Source organism: Pelmatolapia mariae, linkage group LG9 (assembly GCF_036321145.2).
Source record: "Pelmatolapia mariae isolate MD_Pm_ZW linkage group LG9, Pm_UMD_F_2, whole genome shotgun sequence".
In the NCBI taxonomy this organism is placed as follows: Eukaryota; Metazoa; Chordata; class Actinopteri; order Cichliformes; family Cichlidae; genus Pelmatolapia; species Pelmatolapia mariae.
Window position 1 is genome coordinate 29,174,415 of NC_086235.1, and position 17,122 is coordinate 29,191,536.

Genomic DNA, 17,122 nt, shown 5'->3' on the forward strand with positions numbered 1-17,122 from the left:
TTTGTTTTTCCCTGCCAATTTGAGCATCACGGCACAGCTTCTGTATCACGTGGTATAAGGCTCCGCCCTTGTCATTTGTTGAGCAGGAAGAGTGAGCGCTTGTTTTCATGCAGATTACGTCCCGGATCAAAATGCGGTACAATCGTCATCGTCTTTTTTTTTTTCTTTTTTTTTAAATCGTTGTCATTTGGAAATGAGATCGCACATAAGTATGAATCGAGATCGCGATTTTCTAACGATTAATCGTGCAGCCCTAGTTCCTGGTCAACAAATGTCGTGTCGCTTTGTGTGTCCAGCAGGGCGTAAACCAGTTTCTCAGTTCCTGCATCCTTTTTTGACACCCACACAGGCACAATCATCGATGTGTTAGTTGGCTGTCCAGTAATCACTGACATTGAAGTTGCAGCAGCCTCCGTTTGGCCGGCGTTGCTCAGGATAGCGGTTTCCTGTGGCAGTACCCTTTCCTTCTTTACATAGTTGTCATCGTGTAAACAAGTGGGATGTTTACCCTTGCACGTGTTGCATGAGTGTCGATGTCGACAGTCTTTTGCACTATGTCCAGGTTTGGTGCAGCCATAGCAGAGCTTATATTCTCTGACAAAATCTCGACGCTCCTCCAGAGTTTTAGCAATAAACTTGGGACATCCATGTAGTCTGTGCTGATTATTTTGACAGAAGGCACAAGGAGGCCTTTCCTTTCCTTTAACTGGCTTGAGCCTCTCGGTGTCAGCCTCAGTCTGTGTGTTTAGAACGCTTGCCTTGTTCCTCTTGGGTTCTCTGCTGCCTTGTTTTGCAGTGCTCGACTCAGAGCTGCGGAGGGCATAAGCTGAGGTGATCGGATTACAAGCGATCTCTGCCTCTGTCGCCATGAATGCGGCGAAGTCCTTAAAACTAGGGAATTCCTTATTGCCCTTTAAGGCTTCAGTAACCTTCCTGTTCCAGTGAGATGCTATCCACTCTGGTAGTTTGAGGATTAGCTTCTTATTCTCTTCACAGTCGTTCAGTATTTCAAGGCTCTTCACATGTGTCATTGCATCTTGGCAAGCGTTTAAGGAATCTGAGAAGTCTCTTAATCCTTCTGCATCTCTTGGTTGGATCTTTGGCCAATCTGTGAGCTTATCTCTGAATGCTTTCTGTATAATAAAGGTTTGGCCATATCTGTTATCCAGTTTGTTTCACGCATCCTTATAAGCGTCGCTGTCATTTCTATAGAAAGTTCCTTCCAATGTTTTACGAGCTGGGCCGCCTACATACTTCCTCAAGTAATAAAGTTTGTCTGCTGGGGAGATGGCCTTTTTGTCAATAAGTGACATGAATGAAGTTTTCCACTCAATGAACTGAATGGGGTCACCATTAAATACAGACGGCTCTGGAACTGGAAGTCTATTTAGAGCCATACTGTCTTGTAGGGCTTGGGCAAGGGATGACACGTTTATGTCGGGTGGTGATGCTGTGACGTTGGGAGCTGGATGGCCGATAGCAGGGGGAACATGATGATTTCCCACTGAACTATTAGAGGAATGCAGACTGCCTTCCTGTGAGGCTACCTGGCTGTAAACCTGTAGTTTGGCCCGAGCAGCCCTTAAATTCTTTTCTGCTTGAAGGCGTTCAAGTCTGCGCTTTTCTACTTCCATTTTTCTCTGCTGTTCCTCTATCTTCTCCCTTTGTCTCTCTTCTTCCAGCAACCCTTCAAATTCAACTTCCTTAGCAGCTAGCTCTGCTGCGGCATCCGCCCGTTTGAGTGTTATAGTGGTGCTTTCGTGACTACGGACTGACTTTGTCACTCTAGATGCAGTGGATCCATAGATGGAGCGTGCGTAGCTGTTCTCAAGCAGCTCCCTGAGACGGCGATGTACTTGTTCTGCATCATAATCACCATCGAGGTCTGACATTCTCTCGTAGGTAACTTTCATAATTTCGGCTGTAACTGCCTCACAACTGTCAACATGACGTCTTAATTCTGGAGAAGGTGTAATGTGACTTCGTATTTCAAGGTAAGTATTTAACACAGTTTCTTTCTCTTTCTCCAAAGCATCCATCAAAGATGCCAGTTCGCCTTTACTAATGTCTGACTTGAGCTGCTCTCTTGACTCTCGGGCTCGAATCTTCCATCTTTCGTATGTTGAGATGAACTTTCTTTCCCTTTTTCTTGCTTCCTCCTGTTGCATTTCGAGCGCCTTTGGGGTTGGGATTTTTGTTCGAGTCGAGCATCTGAGGCCTTCTTTAAGCTCGACTTGTAAGTTGTTCAACGTTTCTTCTCTGCATTGAATTTCCTTCTCCAAAGGTTCTATTTCTGTAGTTTCTGATGTGTCTTCAAGAGACGCCTTAAGCCTTTCGATTTTATTCTGCAGGTCGACTATCTGTTGCTCTAGTTCTGTTTGTGAGGAGGGATTCTCCATTTCCTTCATGTTTATGTTATTTACTTATCTAATTTGCAGGCTTTCGTTAATGAGCTGCTTGTGGTTACTATAACTTACAGGCTGCATTAACAGAAGGGAGGAGAATCTTTGCCCTTTAAACCAAGTTGAAATAGAAGCAGATAACCAACACAACGTTGAGAAGAAATGTATAAAATAATGAATGCAACCTGCTAGCTGTTGCAAACTGATGTGGTAAAGTAAACCTCTTATGCTAAACACAAATCAATACACCATTAAGACTGTACAGTTACAAATTGAATCAAATGCCCCCTCTTTCACCCCCTTTTGGGTCAGTAGAAAGAATGATAAATATACAGTAGTGGTGGTAAATACCAATAAACAAAATTACTTCACTTGTTATTACTTCATGTCCATTGTGTCTTAATGCAGCAGATGTCCACAGTAGTTGACGACCTTCTCTCTCCCTTTAACCACCACTGATGAGAATGAATGTCCTTTCCTTGTCGATTAGAATGAAATGTTCCATACCTTTTCTGTCCGTCACATCAAACCATTAAGCCAGCTGCATGATGATTACAAAGTCTCTGTCTAGAAGACCCATAGAATGGCGCTGAGCTGCTCCCTGAAATGTCTTATCAATCCCAGACGAATAGCAACACAGCTCCGTAACTCGTCCTCGTGGTTCCGTGGTGCAGAGTGGCAGCAGGATGATGCGGGGGATCAGCTCTTACTGTAGCATTCCAGCCGGACTTTATTCAGACGATGCACTCAATGATTATTACGGATGGACCATGGTGGGGTATTCCAACCCATTTATTCACAAGTTACCATAGAAACATCGTAAGAGCTGTAATCATAACATAAACAAAATAAACACTGACTTGATATAACTACGTTTCCCTTATGCTAATTAATTCACAGAAAAGGCACAAGAGGTGCTAGCATCAGCCTGCTAGATCACTCATAAACTTGTTAACAATCAAGTAATACATTTACAAATTGTCTGAAATGTAAACAACAAGTACAACACACAAACATACCTGTTCGCCTTCCAGCTAGATGCTAATTTAAAAATGGATGGAAAACAATGGCCGTTTATCAATGCCCAAGTACGCGAGTACGTACTCGCGTTCTCGGTGAGTACGTACCCGCCGAGAACGCACGGGAGTACGTACCCGCCGAGAACGCGAGCACGGACTCGTGGGCCGTTTCTCAATTCTCAAGTACGCGAGCACGGACTCGTGATTTGTACAGTCGGAACACCAGCGTACGTGATGATGTCACAGGTCCAGAGTTTTTACTGCCGTCCCCTCTTAATTTAACTGTAAGTAACATGTTATGAAGCTTAACTTTAATCACAGCCAAACCGGTTTACTCAGGAACAAATACAACACTGAAATAAACCTAACATTAACATTTAGAAGTGATCTAAGTGACTTATATATCATTTTTAACCTCAGTAGTGAAACCTCTATTAATACAAATAGTGTACATGTACATACGTGTACATACCTTAATAAAAACATGCAGGTGAGATGTTAGAACGCTTTTATTTCTATTCTAGTGGACACTCAATACTATAGACAGCTGCTGGGGTTTCTTTAACCTGAGTAGTGAGAAGTCCGCGAGCGGTTGGGGGGGGGGGTTGGAAACGATGTGCCGGGAGTCCGCTGTTGAGTTTTGGACGAAATGCATTCTGGGATATTTAGCTGTCCCAAGTCTACACCGATGCATGCTAGATAAAACGGGCGGATCGAGAACACATCCGGGACTTTTTCGCGTTCTCGGCGTGATGCGTACTTCGAATTGGAACAGTACTTGGTCTCCGACTGATGACGTATCACGAGTACACGAGAACGCAAGTACGCACAAGTACGCATATTGAGAAACGCCCAATAACTTTGTCATTAACCCTTTCCGTGGCAAGCAGTAGCAGTACGATCTTCCTTCCCGGAAGTTGTCCGTTCCGAATTTCAAAATAAGAGTCTAATCTATATTATAAGGTATAATTCGTTCAGGGATTTCACTGTTTGAAAAATATCAATAAGATAAATAATCTGGGTCATTTACACTATAAAAGTGGATGAAACAGGAATACAGGAAAACAGCACTGCAGGGTAGTCAATCAGTGAAGTGAACTACAAAAAGTCAAAAGTGACTATCAGGTAGGCTGGAATCATACACATTACCATCAACAATATCATTGTGAATGTTACACATACTTACAGAAAGTTTACAACGAGCGAGATGTACTGACAATAGCCAAACACGGGTAAATGTGTAGTAAATGGCAGTGCGGTAAATCTGCCTAGTATGATATTAAATACACTTACTACTTCATATATCTCAGATCGTTTGTAACGAGCCACGGAAAGCACTATGTTGACTCGAAAGCGCGTGGATACCCTCGGTGCGTGAGTGAAGGCAGCGGCTCGGCTGAGCAGCTGCTGTGTGCAGGTTTGGTGAAGACCATACTTCTCACCAGGCATGCATGGGCATCTGGATTTACAACATGAATTGCTAATGTCGCGATCATCAATTGTAGCCACTGAAAAGACTAGAAATGGGCGTAATACATTAGATGTCGGCTAGCGCGCGGCTAACATTTACCACAAAGAAAAAGGCTTAAATGCGCTATTCAGCGTTGTGTAATTTCCGCTAAATCCAGAGTCTGTAACTTCACGTAAACATAGAAGAAATACCAGTTTCCATTAAAAAAAAATAGCGGACTTGCCGGCTTCTTCGCTGCGTGTTGTTGTTGTTGTTTTGGTGACGCAACTTCCGTCGACCAGACGATTGGTAGTCTACATTGGGATTCGGCGCTCCTATTGGCCCGAGTCTACAGTGTCTACGCTCACCGTAGACTCCGGGCCAATGAAAAGACGTAACGGTCTACAGACAGCGTAGACTTTCACTACCGTAGACTGTTGTCATTACCATTTAGTTACCTTTACCGGTTTTCCTCCTTCACACCGCCACATGAGCACAGTAAAAACAACTTTTTAAAATGCATTATCTTCGTGCTTATTCACATTGATAAAGACCTGTGCAAAAATGTTCAGTTATCAAGCTTAAGAAATAATGCCATGCGTAATTGTACAAATAATTATGAAAAAAAATTAAAGATTTACAGAATGCGGGGAAAAAGAAAGCTGCCAATGAGCACTTATATTTCCTACTGATCATACGGAAACGTGAGCACTTTGTACGCTCCTGGAAAACTTTAGACCCGCCTACTCCTTACGCAGAAAGATCCAAGGACATGGGGTCGCTGTTTTCAGTTAACTGATTGGTCAGTAGGTGCTGATTTGACACCTGTTACTTCTCTAATCCAGAACATTATCAGTTCCGGGGGAGGTTATGGTCAAGGCGAAACTCAAACAAACAAAAAAACTCTTTACGCAGAAGCCAGAAAGACTCCTGACCGTCTGAAGACGAAAGAAAAGTGCATGTCAGTAAGTCATGTAGCTTTATTCAGTTTTTACAACTCCAGTCTACGTGGTTACTACTCAAAATTACCCCTATACAGTTTTATATCTTGTATGTATAACTGTAATCTTATTGTTGTTGTTGTTTTCATGTGCGCTCAAACAGTAATGCTAACCCTTTCAGCTGTTTATAACTCACTGACTTATCTGGGAGCTTTGTGACTAAATCTGCATACACACCATGAAGGATGTCGTTTTAAACAAAAACCCTGAATAACAGCCACCATAGTTTTTGTAGTTTTTAGGTGAAGTGAACCTCAGGTAGATTTAATTAATCTTGCTTGGTGCATTAAACAACTCACTGCCCCCCTTCTTTGTACCAGAAACAATGGGATCAGCAACATCTCTGCCCAAGGCCAACACTTCCTTCTCTCTGACTTTGCTCAAACAGCTGAGCAATGACAACAAGACGGGAAACATCTTTTTCTCCACGTTCAGCATCTCTTCAGCCCTGGCTATGGTGATGCTGGGGGCCAGAGGCAACACAGCCACACAGATGTCAGAGGTACAGTACACATGCTCACACACAAACACTAAAATTATAGTGCAGAATAGTTATTGTAATGGAACTCATTTAACACATTGCAGGATGCTCTGGTGTTAATCTGAGCAGCTGCTGGAAACCACTGTGACCATTATAACTGTATAAATGACCCTGACTTGTCTCCAGTGTATTAGTGTGATATTATTATAGTCTGAAACTTAATGTGAGCGACTGAGCTGGTTAGACATGAGGGCACAGTAAGTCATACAAAAGTGATAATATTGGACTCTTAAAAGAGGTCAAATGAACTAAACTCAAGTCAACATGTCAACCTGAATGAGCAAAGTAACTCCAGAGTAATGTGGAAAAATAAACTGAGACTGAAACCAAACCAGATTTCTGAGATTTATTGAAAGTTAAGAAAGAAAGTTCAAATCTTTCCAACGGGAACAATGCTGCACAAACAGTCTTCCTACTAGCTTTGAGAAATACACAAAATAATAACAGCTCCATTGTGTGGATACAGTCTTTGTCTGTTCATCTGTAGGAAGCTCAGTTACCACAGTCATGTAGGGACCAGCCTGATATGAATGAAGACACAAAGTGAGCTTGAATACGGCTTACAGTTAGTTGTTTTTTATTTTCACACACTCAGAAAGTTTTAAAAGAAAGTTAGAGTTACATACCAAGGTGGAAGGTGGAAGACATGCAGCAAACGGCCACCGGTCAGACTCGAACCGGGCTGCTCTTCTCCACCATGTGCTAACCTACTGAATTAAAGTTGCACCCCATGGGACAGTAACCTTCAATGTTTAAATGGAGCCAGTTGAAAGTTGCTGACTCCACCTTAGAAATAAACAGCAGCACTTAGAGCACATTCAGTGATAAAATAATAAGATAAAATAATCAGCTGGATTTCAAGTGTTTATTTTACTGCACTGTGCTCTTGATCACAAGATTAATGATTTTCTGCAGCATTAATCATGTGTCCTTTATACAAAAGTGTTTTACTCTAGTTTTTTATGTTCTTTATAGATTTTTTTTAATTAATATTAGATAATGTCTCTGGAATAGCTGGAACTCACAAGGACCATTTTCTTTTTTTTTTTTTTGTGGAAATAAAATCATCTTTTGGTTACAACTTATCCAGATTGCCAATGTTAGGCTAAGGGAATCCAGATTACAGAAAAGTTCCCTGGGTATGTTGAAGAAGCTCCATAATGTAGGGTCCAGTTCGACATTCAAGTGTTAAGCTGGGCACTCAGTGGAAACAAACACCTATAAATGATTTAATAACAAAGAAAGAAAATCAAAAGTTAGTTTCTTTGTTGTTAGATCCAGTCCAGTATTTTCTTCTGTGTCCTTCTTTGAATCCACTAATGTGTTTTGTCCACAGTGCTTGCAAACCGAGGATTGTTGGGGTGATGTTCACAGCAGCTTTGCCAAACTTCTCACTGAACTCAACAGGACAGAGGCTCTGTTTACCTTCAGTGTTGCTAACAGACTGTACGGAGAGAAGTCCTGCCCCTTTACTCAGGTCTGTTTCTTCTTCTTATTATGTAGAGTGTGATTCAGAGTACAGACAGTGGACTCTGGACTTTGTGGACTGGTGTCAGCAGAACCAGCTGCTGATCAACGCCGGGAAAACCAAGGAGTTGATGGTGGACTTCCGGAGACGCAGACCCACCACACTGACACCGGTGAACATCCAGGGAGTGGACATTGAGATAGTGGACTCTTATAGGTACCTGGGTGTTCACCTGAATAATAAACTGGACTGGAGCCACAACACTGATGCTCTTTACAGGAAGGGTCAGAGCAGACTCTACCTGCTGAGGCGGCTGAGGTCATTTGGAGTACAGGGAGCGCTTTTAAAGACCTTCTATGACTCTGTGGTGGCATCTGTCATTTTTTACAGTGTGGTATGTTGGAGCAGCGGTTTATCGGCAGCTGAGAGGAAGAGGTTGGATAAACTCATCAGGAAGGCCAGCTCTGTTCTGGGATGCACCCTGGACCCAGTGCAGGTGGTGGGAGACAGAAGGACTCTGGCCAAAATAACATCTCTGATGGACAGAGTCTCCCACCCCATGCATGTAAATGTTGCTGAACTGCAGAGCTGCTTCAGTGACAGACTGCTGCATCCTAGATGCATGAAGGAGCGTTTCCGCAGGTCCTTCCTCCCTGCAGCTGTCAGACTGTACAATCAGAACTGCTCCCAACAAACACAGATGTCTACATCAGCGCTGTAACAACTTCTACTGTTATAACTTGCACATTACTTTTCTCAGCTTATATATACACTAACTTATTGGAAGTTACATGTCTACTTTTTAATGCACAGGTACAATAAACAATCTGCACTTTTCTAATTATTCTAAATATTCTTAACTATTTAAACATCTTTCAGTATCCTGCTCCGTTTGCACACTATGTGTACGCTAATTTAAACAACTGTACAGTACTCTGCTCTGGTAACTATTGTCCATGATGTAAATATGTAAAAATTGTGCTTCTGTTCTGTGTCCTGCTCTGTTTGTATATGTGTGTTTTTGCTGCTGATACAACCAAATTTCCCCTTGTGGGACAATTAAAGGATTATTCTATTCTATTCTTCATGAGCTTGTGTGTTTTGGAGTAAATGAGAGGAAGGGAGGGAAATGCTATGAGTTCTGTAGAGAAGGATGATGAGAGCAGCAGCTCAACATATAAGCAAGTAAAGTAGAAACTCTGGATGAATTTTCTTGATATTTATTTATAATCACATCAGTCAACCCTAGATATTTATTATTTGCTGATTTGTATATATTGTGCTATTCCTTATATTTTAAGATTTATTATTGTTAAATAGTCTAGTCTGTTTTTGTTAATGTTACTGTACTAGAGCAAGTGTGACCCACATAATTTCCCTGGCAATTAATAACGTATGCTGACTCTGATTCTGATATTCCTCTGGCTGCTCAGAATGACTGATCAGAATCTGTAAGGGTGTTAGTGATTTATATAAGGTATGTGTGATCATGTGGATATAACTGTGTTTTCTTATCATGTCAGCCTGAAGTAAATCAGAATCAGTGATGTCAGAGACTTTGCTGGAGTGAATTTATAAATGTGTCGTCTGTGGTTTCAGGAATTCCTAATAAAAGGCAAGAAACATTACAGCACAGAGCTGGAGTCTGTGGACTTCAAGACCAGGTCTGAAGAGGTCAGGATTGATGTCAACAACTGGGTGCAGAAACACACACCAGGTGGATCACATTTACACATGTACACACAATCACTTCATCTAATGTCCAGTTCAAGTTCACATGTTTTTCATAAGCAGGACTCACTGCTCCTGCTAAGCCCCTCTAAGGTGAGAAGTGTGCACCTGTAAGGATACCATGAAAATACTGAATGACTTTTTTTTTCTCCTTCTGCTGCTCAGAAGTGATGGTAGATGTACTTAAGATAGTTTTAAAGAGTGATAAAGCTTACAGACCTATGACCAGGGTTTGTTAAAGGGCTGCCTTCTGCCGTTAATCCTGATTTAACCCACAGTGGGTCAAGCTGTTTCAGCAGTGATCTCTGGATCCCAGAACCACCTTCATCAGTGTCTGCACAGTCCTCTGTTCACTTGTTTCTTTTCAGCCACTGTTTCCCTGCCTGTTTGCTGGCATAGCATTCCCTTCCAAGGTGGCTGCCAGGCACCAGAATGCTTTGTTTACATCCAGATGTGTTGACCTTGACTGAAAACTCAGCTCAAATATATGCAGAGCATTGAGGGTATGCATGAAGAAATATAGAGAGGAGCGCCATCTTGTAGAACAGCACATTAATGCTTGCTACCTGCTTACCTGATGTCCCTTGTTTACCTCATTCATCTTATCTCAGGTAGAAAAAGCAGGATTTTTAAGTACTTCAATAATGAGTTGTTACATGTGTGCTGTAGTGATTAGCCAGAATGGCTGTGCATCCTTACTTGTTCTAAATATTCACATGTTGTGCTGATGAATAATATCTTCAGGTTTCACTAATAGTCAAAGAATATTCTCTGATTAACAGCATTTGTAAAACTCATCATGTTTCTCTGGCCTACAAAGGCTGAAAGAGTGTGGGGTCCATCATGTTCTCATAGATTTGTGGATGAAAACTTTGCTGCAGTCTTTGAGGCTTTACTTCTCAATGTTTACATTTGGTTTTACTTTGGTCACCAGGTAACATCACAGAGGTGGTGGATGAAGATGATTTGAATGAACTGACCAGGCTGGTGTTGCTCACTGCCACCCACTTCATAGGCAGCTGGATTAAAGATTTCTCTGGGATTAAAACTTATGATGCTCAATTTTGGCTCAAGAAGGTAAAAGTGCTCATAAAAACAGAACACTGACTATGAAAGTATAACCTTGTAAAGTCTATATACCATTGCAGTTGTGGTTGGTCAACATGGACAGTTTCAAATCATGAGCAAATATACAAGTAATCCCTGTGAGCCAAAGCTCAGGTTTCAGACTGCTGTTAAGGACCGGTTTCAGTTTCTCTGCTCTGCGTGATGTCAGAAAGATCAGCCCCTCCCCTTTTGTCAAAGAGGGACAGCCAATCAAAATGGCCTCAAGAGGAGGGAGCTTTAAAGATGAGGAGCTAAAATATTAACGTGAGACTGCATTAAGACCCAGTGTAAGATAAATAAGATTTATTTGGGAGTGTACGACATGCAAAGCTTCTTTACAAACTACTTTAATAAAAGACATGAGAATACATCTGTGACTGGAAATGAGTATTCATGATACACAGCTTCAAAGGCAAATTTTTGTCTTTTTTATTTTCAGAATCATTTAATCCACTTTTGCATCCAAGAAATATTTCAATGAATATATTAAAAGAATGTTATTTCAGGTCAAATGTAATTTCTTGTTTGTCTTCAGAATGACTCAAAGCCTGTGAAGATGATGAAACAGGAAGAAGACTTTGCGTGTACCTTCATCAAAGAAGCAAACTGCAAGGTAACCATTATATTTATCATATTTATATAAATCACTGCATAATCAGATTTGACTGAGAGACTGAGTGATTGTAATGTATGTGTATCAGTAGATTTATGTGCAGTAATGCTTGAAACCCTCTGCTGGACAGATTCTAGAGATGCCTTACCGTGGGAAGGAAGTGAGCATGCTCATCTTTTTACCTGCAGAGATAGAGGATGATACAACAGGACTGGAGAAGGTAGAACACTTACACACTCGGGATGTTCCTGGTGACTCATTTCTTAGTCAACTAAACAAAGAAAAAAGATCAGACTGACTGAATAGTCTAAAACTGATGAACACCCAGATATTAAGTCAAATTTGAAAACTGCTTGACGTCAAAAACTGTGTAAACAAAGTGATTTGAAACTTTTAATGACATTCTTGAATGAATCATGCTGCTTAACTGTGCAGCACCTCACCTTACACTGCACATTATCCTCCAAACAGACGACAAAGAAGAAAAACATTTGAAATATATTAACTATGATATGAAAACATGTTTCTACAAAAGATGCTCATTCATTACTGAAATATGAAAAAGTAACAACTGAAAAATGAATAAACTGCAGCTGAAAAGTGTGGCACATTGTGCCGTGCATTGTGAATGACGGATGTCGTTCAAGATTTCATGACAATCAATTCAATAAAAGTTTAAATTTAAAATAACAAAACAATAAATTATTCATCCATTTTCTTGTGCTTATCTAATGTTGGGTAGCAGGGACAGCAGCCGAAGCAGAGAAGCCCAAACCTCCCTCTCTCCTCCAGCTTATCTGGGGAAATGTTAAGGTGTTCCCAGTCCGGCCAATAGATATATTCTCTCCAGCAGGTCACAGTGTATGCCTGGTGGGAACACCTTACCCTGGAGGTGCCCCCTCAGCTGTCTCCTTTCAAGGAGTAGGAGCTCTACTCTGAGCCTTTTTTGAATAACTGAACTCCTTTTAGAGAAAGCTATTTTCCGTCGGTTGCAGGTCCTATTTTTTTTTCATCTTTAAGTAGCAATAATAGGTAATTAAATAAAATATTGTTAACAGAAAAATAGGCCAAGAATAATGAATTTAAGGCGTTTCTCAACAACAGTGCTCTATTTGTTGGCAGATGGCTGCATAACATTTAGGACACAAAAATGTACAATTTATTGGTAAATTTACTTTATCAATAAAATGTAAACAGTAAAACTGATTAAATTACTAGCACATCTGATACTAACTAGTGACAATAGCAATGATTACTTGACTAGTTGTGCACATCCACCAATACACATAAACAACACACACACACACACACACACACAATCTCTGATGATTGATATTGTTTCCATCCCAGCTGGAGAAGGAGCTGACCTCTGAGAAATTTGTGGCTTGGACTCATCCAGGCCAGATGCAAACATGTTATATTGATGTGAGGCTGCCTCGATTTACACTGGAGGAGACGTATGACCTGAACACAGTCCTGAGCAGCATGGGCATGGTGGACGCTTTTCATCACACAAAGTGTGACTTCTCTGGTGAGACATACGTTTGCAGTTTATTGGTGTTTATGAACAGAGTGTAGAGCAACAATGCTCCAGCAGTGACAGAGTTCTCCAAAAGACCATGGAGCTGCTTATTTCAGCAGATTGTTTGTCTTGTTTGATGATCGTACTACTGTGAAATTTTAAAAGCAGGATCTAAGCTTTGATGCTGGGTTTTGAATGGACTGGTGGAGCGTCTGCAGATTGTCCAAAATGCTGCAGCAAGGCTTCTGACAAGAACATCTAAGTACTCTCATGTGACACCGTTGCTTATACAGCTGCACTGGCTCCCCGTTGAATTCAGAGTCCATTTTAAGATACTGGTTCTGACATTTAAAGCTCTTCAAGGACAAGCACCAGCCTACATCATTGAACTTTTACAGCCCTATGTCCCTAGTAGGTCCTTGAGGTCTTGTGATCAGGGCCTACTTGTTATTCAGCATACTAGGCTGAAAACCAAGGGTGATAGAGCTTTTGCCACTGTGGCCGCCAGACTGTGGAACTCTCTTCCTCAGAACTTAAGATCTGCAGACTCATTGATTACTTTTAAAAAACAGCTAAAAACACATCTTTTTAGAATTGCATTTTGTTAACTTTGGACTGTTTTTGTTTTATACCTTGTGAAGCACTTTGTGATCTTTTATCTAGAAATGTGCTATATAAATAAAATTTTACTTACTTACTTTTACATGACAGTCCTGATACCTTTAATACTGTAATACTGACAGACAGTCAGGGAGGTGTTCTGGTTCATCCTGCCTAAACCAGCTGTACTCTCTGACACTAATCACTAATGACAGGCTGTTAAAGTGACATTATGAAGGGGCTTTTTTTTCATGGTTATTTTGGAGATATTACACTTTAATAGAATAGTTGGGAGGAAGAAAGGCAGAGGATGAGTTGAATGGCATGCAGTAAATTATCTGGAAACACTCAAACCCAGGCTCCTGCAGCACCTTTGGTATTTTAGTTGTCAGCTCAGCCAGATGATCTATATCACCACCTAGCCTTATCAGATTTTAATTTGGAAAAAATCCTCTCAGATAAAAAATGAAAATGCAGCATTATGTTCATGTAAAAAGTTCTCCTTTCACTTCTCTGTCACAGGCATGTCTGGGCACAAAGATCTGGTACTTTCAAAAGTCATCCACAAGGCTTTTGTGGAGGTCCACGAGAAGGGAACTGAGGCTACTTTTGGAGTTATGTGTTGGAGTGAAATTCATTCACTCAAGATAAGGTGGGGTAATTTTGATTTAAAATCCTTCATCGCAGACCACCCCTTCCTCTTCTTCATCAGACATAACCCCACCATGAACATCCTGTTTGCTGGTCGGTTCTGCTGCCCTGTGTGAGCTCTGTGTCCTTTACAGCAGCTCAGTACCAGAAGTCTTTAGTGTTTAGTTGGAGAACCTTTCAAAATCACTGCACAACAGCGCTGTATTCATATTAATATACAGCTTTTTGTCTTTTGTTTGTTTGTTACATTTTGTATTTTTCTCATCACAAAACTTTCTCACCTTTAAATGTTATCTGTTGAGATGTTTATACCGTACTCTTCAAATGTCCCATCTTCTGATCAGAAATTTATCAAAGAGTGTTTAGTGGCGGAAAGAGATGAACTGCATGATGTATAATTCTTAATCTTAATTTGTCTCATTGTGGCAGGTTGTGAATTTCAATATATAGTGATTAGGCCGCTGTATATAGAAGTCATGAACACAAATAACTGAGATCATGATGGAGCGGTGTCATGTCTTATATTGACATGGCTTTATACCAGCTCTGAATCAATAATGTGTCACGTTAAATCCTTGTTGCTTTGATTGCTCTCTCCTTGTCTCTTCCTTGCTTCCTTTGTACAGGTGTTACGCAGCAAATGTACAAGTGATCCCTGTGAGCCAAAGCTTAGATTTCAGACTGCTCTAAAGGATCGTTTTTACTTTTTCTGCTCTTACCTCTGCGGGATATGTCAGAAGGAGAAGCTCCTCCTTGGACACTGTCTTTACTTTTAAGTTAGGCTTAAAATGTTCCTTTTTGATAAAGTATCTAGTTAGGGCTGGATCAGGTAACCCTGAATCCTCCCTTAGTTATGCTGCAATAGGTGTAGGCTGCAGCTAGATTCCCTTCTTCAGTCATATTTCTCACTCACTATGTGTTAACAGACCTCACTGCATTGAATCATACTTGTTATTAATCTCTGGCTCTCTTCCACAGCATTCCTATGAGCATGCCAAAGTGCTTGCTCATAGGGCCTCATATGATTGTTGGGTTTTTCTGTATGCATTATTGTAGGGTCTACCTTACAATATAAAGTGCCTTGAGGTGACTGTTGTTGTGATTTGGCGCTGTGTTAATAAAATTAAATTGAATTGAATTGAATCACTGGTGGAAGGGACTAATGTCAAGGAGAGGAGGCAAGGAAAGGAATCTAGGATGTACTATCTGAGAAATTAAACTCAGGGAGAATTTTTCTGTTTCCTGCATTTTAAATAAGGTTTGTTGATAAATATAAACTCTTCATGGCATTATTTTTGGAAGTATCCCTGCTCTGATCTGAGTGCTTGAAACATTTGCACAGTACGTCATGTTTTTTGGAAATATTTTTGGTTCTGATTAAGTTTGTCCTCTTGTTATTTCACACACACTGATGATCTGTTGAACTTCATGTTCCTGTTTGTGTATCTTAGGTTATTAAAAAATCATATGATTTATACAATCACCTAAAAGATATTATGGTAAATGAGTTGTTAAGCTAAAGAAGAGAAAAGCCACACCAGAAGACCCAGGCTGTTCTGCACTGAGCTGTGGTGCACTCCTCCAGAAACCAGGTTTTTGGGGGCTTTTTACCACTATGTTTCTCTCTTTTGGCTCTGGGCCACTCTGAGGAATTGTTGGACAAATACAACATGAAGAAAATGAGAGAAATTGAAACTAGGTGTATAAAAATACTCACAATCATAAAATTAAATAAATATGACAAACAATTTCCCAACTGTTGCAGTAGAGTGCATGCCCCCCAAAATTAGTGTCAAACATACCAGAGGGGAGGGGCAGAGTTTCTCAGGAGTAAAGATGGATAGAAGTTCACTATTCTGCAAAAACTGTCTACAAATTGTGGAAAACATTCAGAAAAATGTTGTCAGTGTAAAATGGTGAAGAAGTCTTTTTCAGAGAAAGCTCTGCATATTTCAAGAAGTCACCGTTGAACTGAAGATATTACAACAGCATTGCTTCATCATCGAAGAACCTGGATGCTGAACTGCCCTGCCTGAAACAAAAAATACCACAAAGAAGACTCAGGACTGGCTAAAAGAAAGTAGAAACTATATTTACCTCAGTTAGACAGTGAGTGACTACGAGACAGGCCCTGAATTAGATCAACACCAGTTCAGGTATAGCATTAGTAATTAAAATGAGGTGAAGATGACTTGTCTGAAAGAAATTAACGAGATTCAACTGTTTGTTAAAACAGGGAAATTACGTGATTTTGAGTGTACAGACCACATTCAGCAGCTGGCTGGCCTCACGGTGGAACGAGTCAATACATATGAGCTCTAGGTGTCAGCTTGATGTAATACTTGCTATAGGTTCTCTGTCATGTGATGCTGGCTTGTCTTTATGTAGTAGAAATAGCCAGCATCTGCTGATTTATTCCTCAACCTCTCTCTTCATAAAAGGTCAGTATAAATGTTCTCTAACTAGGCTAAGAACTCTCTCCACCCCAGCATGTCCAATATCATCGTGCAGGTGTGAGAGGACAGTTTGTTTGTACTACAAATGGCAGGGAGAACAAGTTGTTTTCCACCTGGAGTCTTTCTGTGGTGAAGGTCATTCTGCACATGCAGCCTGCTCCATTCTTATTTTGTGGTATTTTACAACACAACTCTTTTCAAATGTCCTACATTCCTCATCAGTTTCAGTCTTTATGTTGCTCATTTGCGAGCTCTTCTCGCAAGTAATGCACTAGATCCCCTTTTGGGGCTGTTCTAGTTTTCAAACAAACACACACATGCAAAAAAATAACTTATACACATTTTTGAAATGATTACTCTATTAACATGACATCTGTAAATATAAAATACTGTAGCAAGTATTTGATTTTGTTTGTAGAAAGGAGGATTTGCATTGAGAGATTTTAGATTCCAAGCTCAGATCAAGTCAGATGCTCTGTCCTGCCAGATTGCCCCCAAAGATGGAGCAACTTAACCTGAAAATATCCTCCCATCTAACAGTACCACTGGCGCCCTCTCCTG

General features: G+C 40.6%; 1 protein-coding gene across 1 annotated transcript; it reads left to right on the forward strand.

Annotated features, from left to right (window-relative positions):
* The first annotated feature begins 6,197 nt into the window (after positions 1 to 6,197).
* On the forward strand, positions 6,198 to 14,221 carry LOC134634523 (leukocyte elastase inhibitor-like). The gene is made up of 8 exons (XM_063483777.1): positions 6,198 to 6,374; positions 7,750 to 7,890; positions 9,481 to 9,598; positions 10,547 to 10,689; positions 11,255 to 11,332; positions 11,463 to 11,552; positions 12,683 to 12,863; positions 13,977 to 14,221. Exons 1-8 carry the CDS (start codon positions 6,198 to 6,200, stop codon positions 14,219 to 14,221), a joined length of 1,173 nt encoding a protein of 390 aa, XP_063339847.1.
* The last annotated feature ends 2,901 nt before the right edge of the window (positions 14,222 to 17,122 follow it).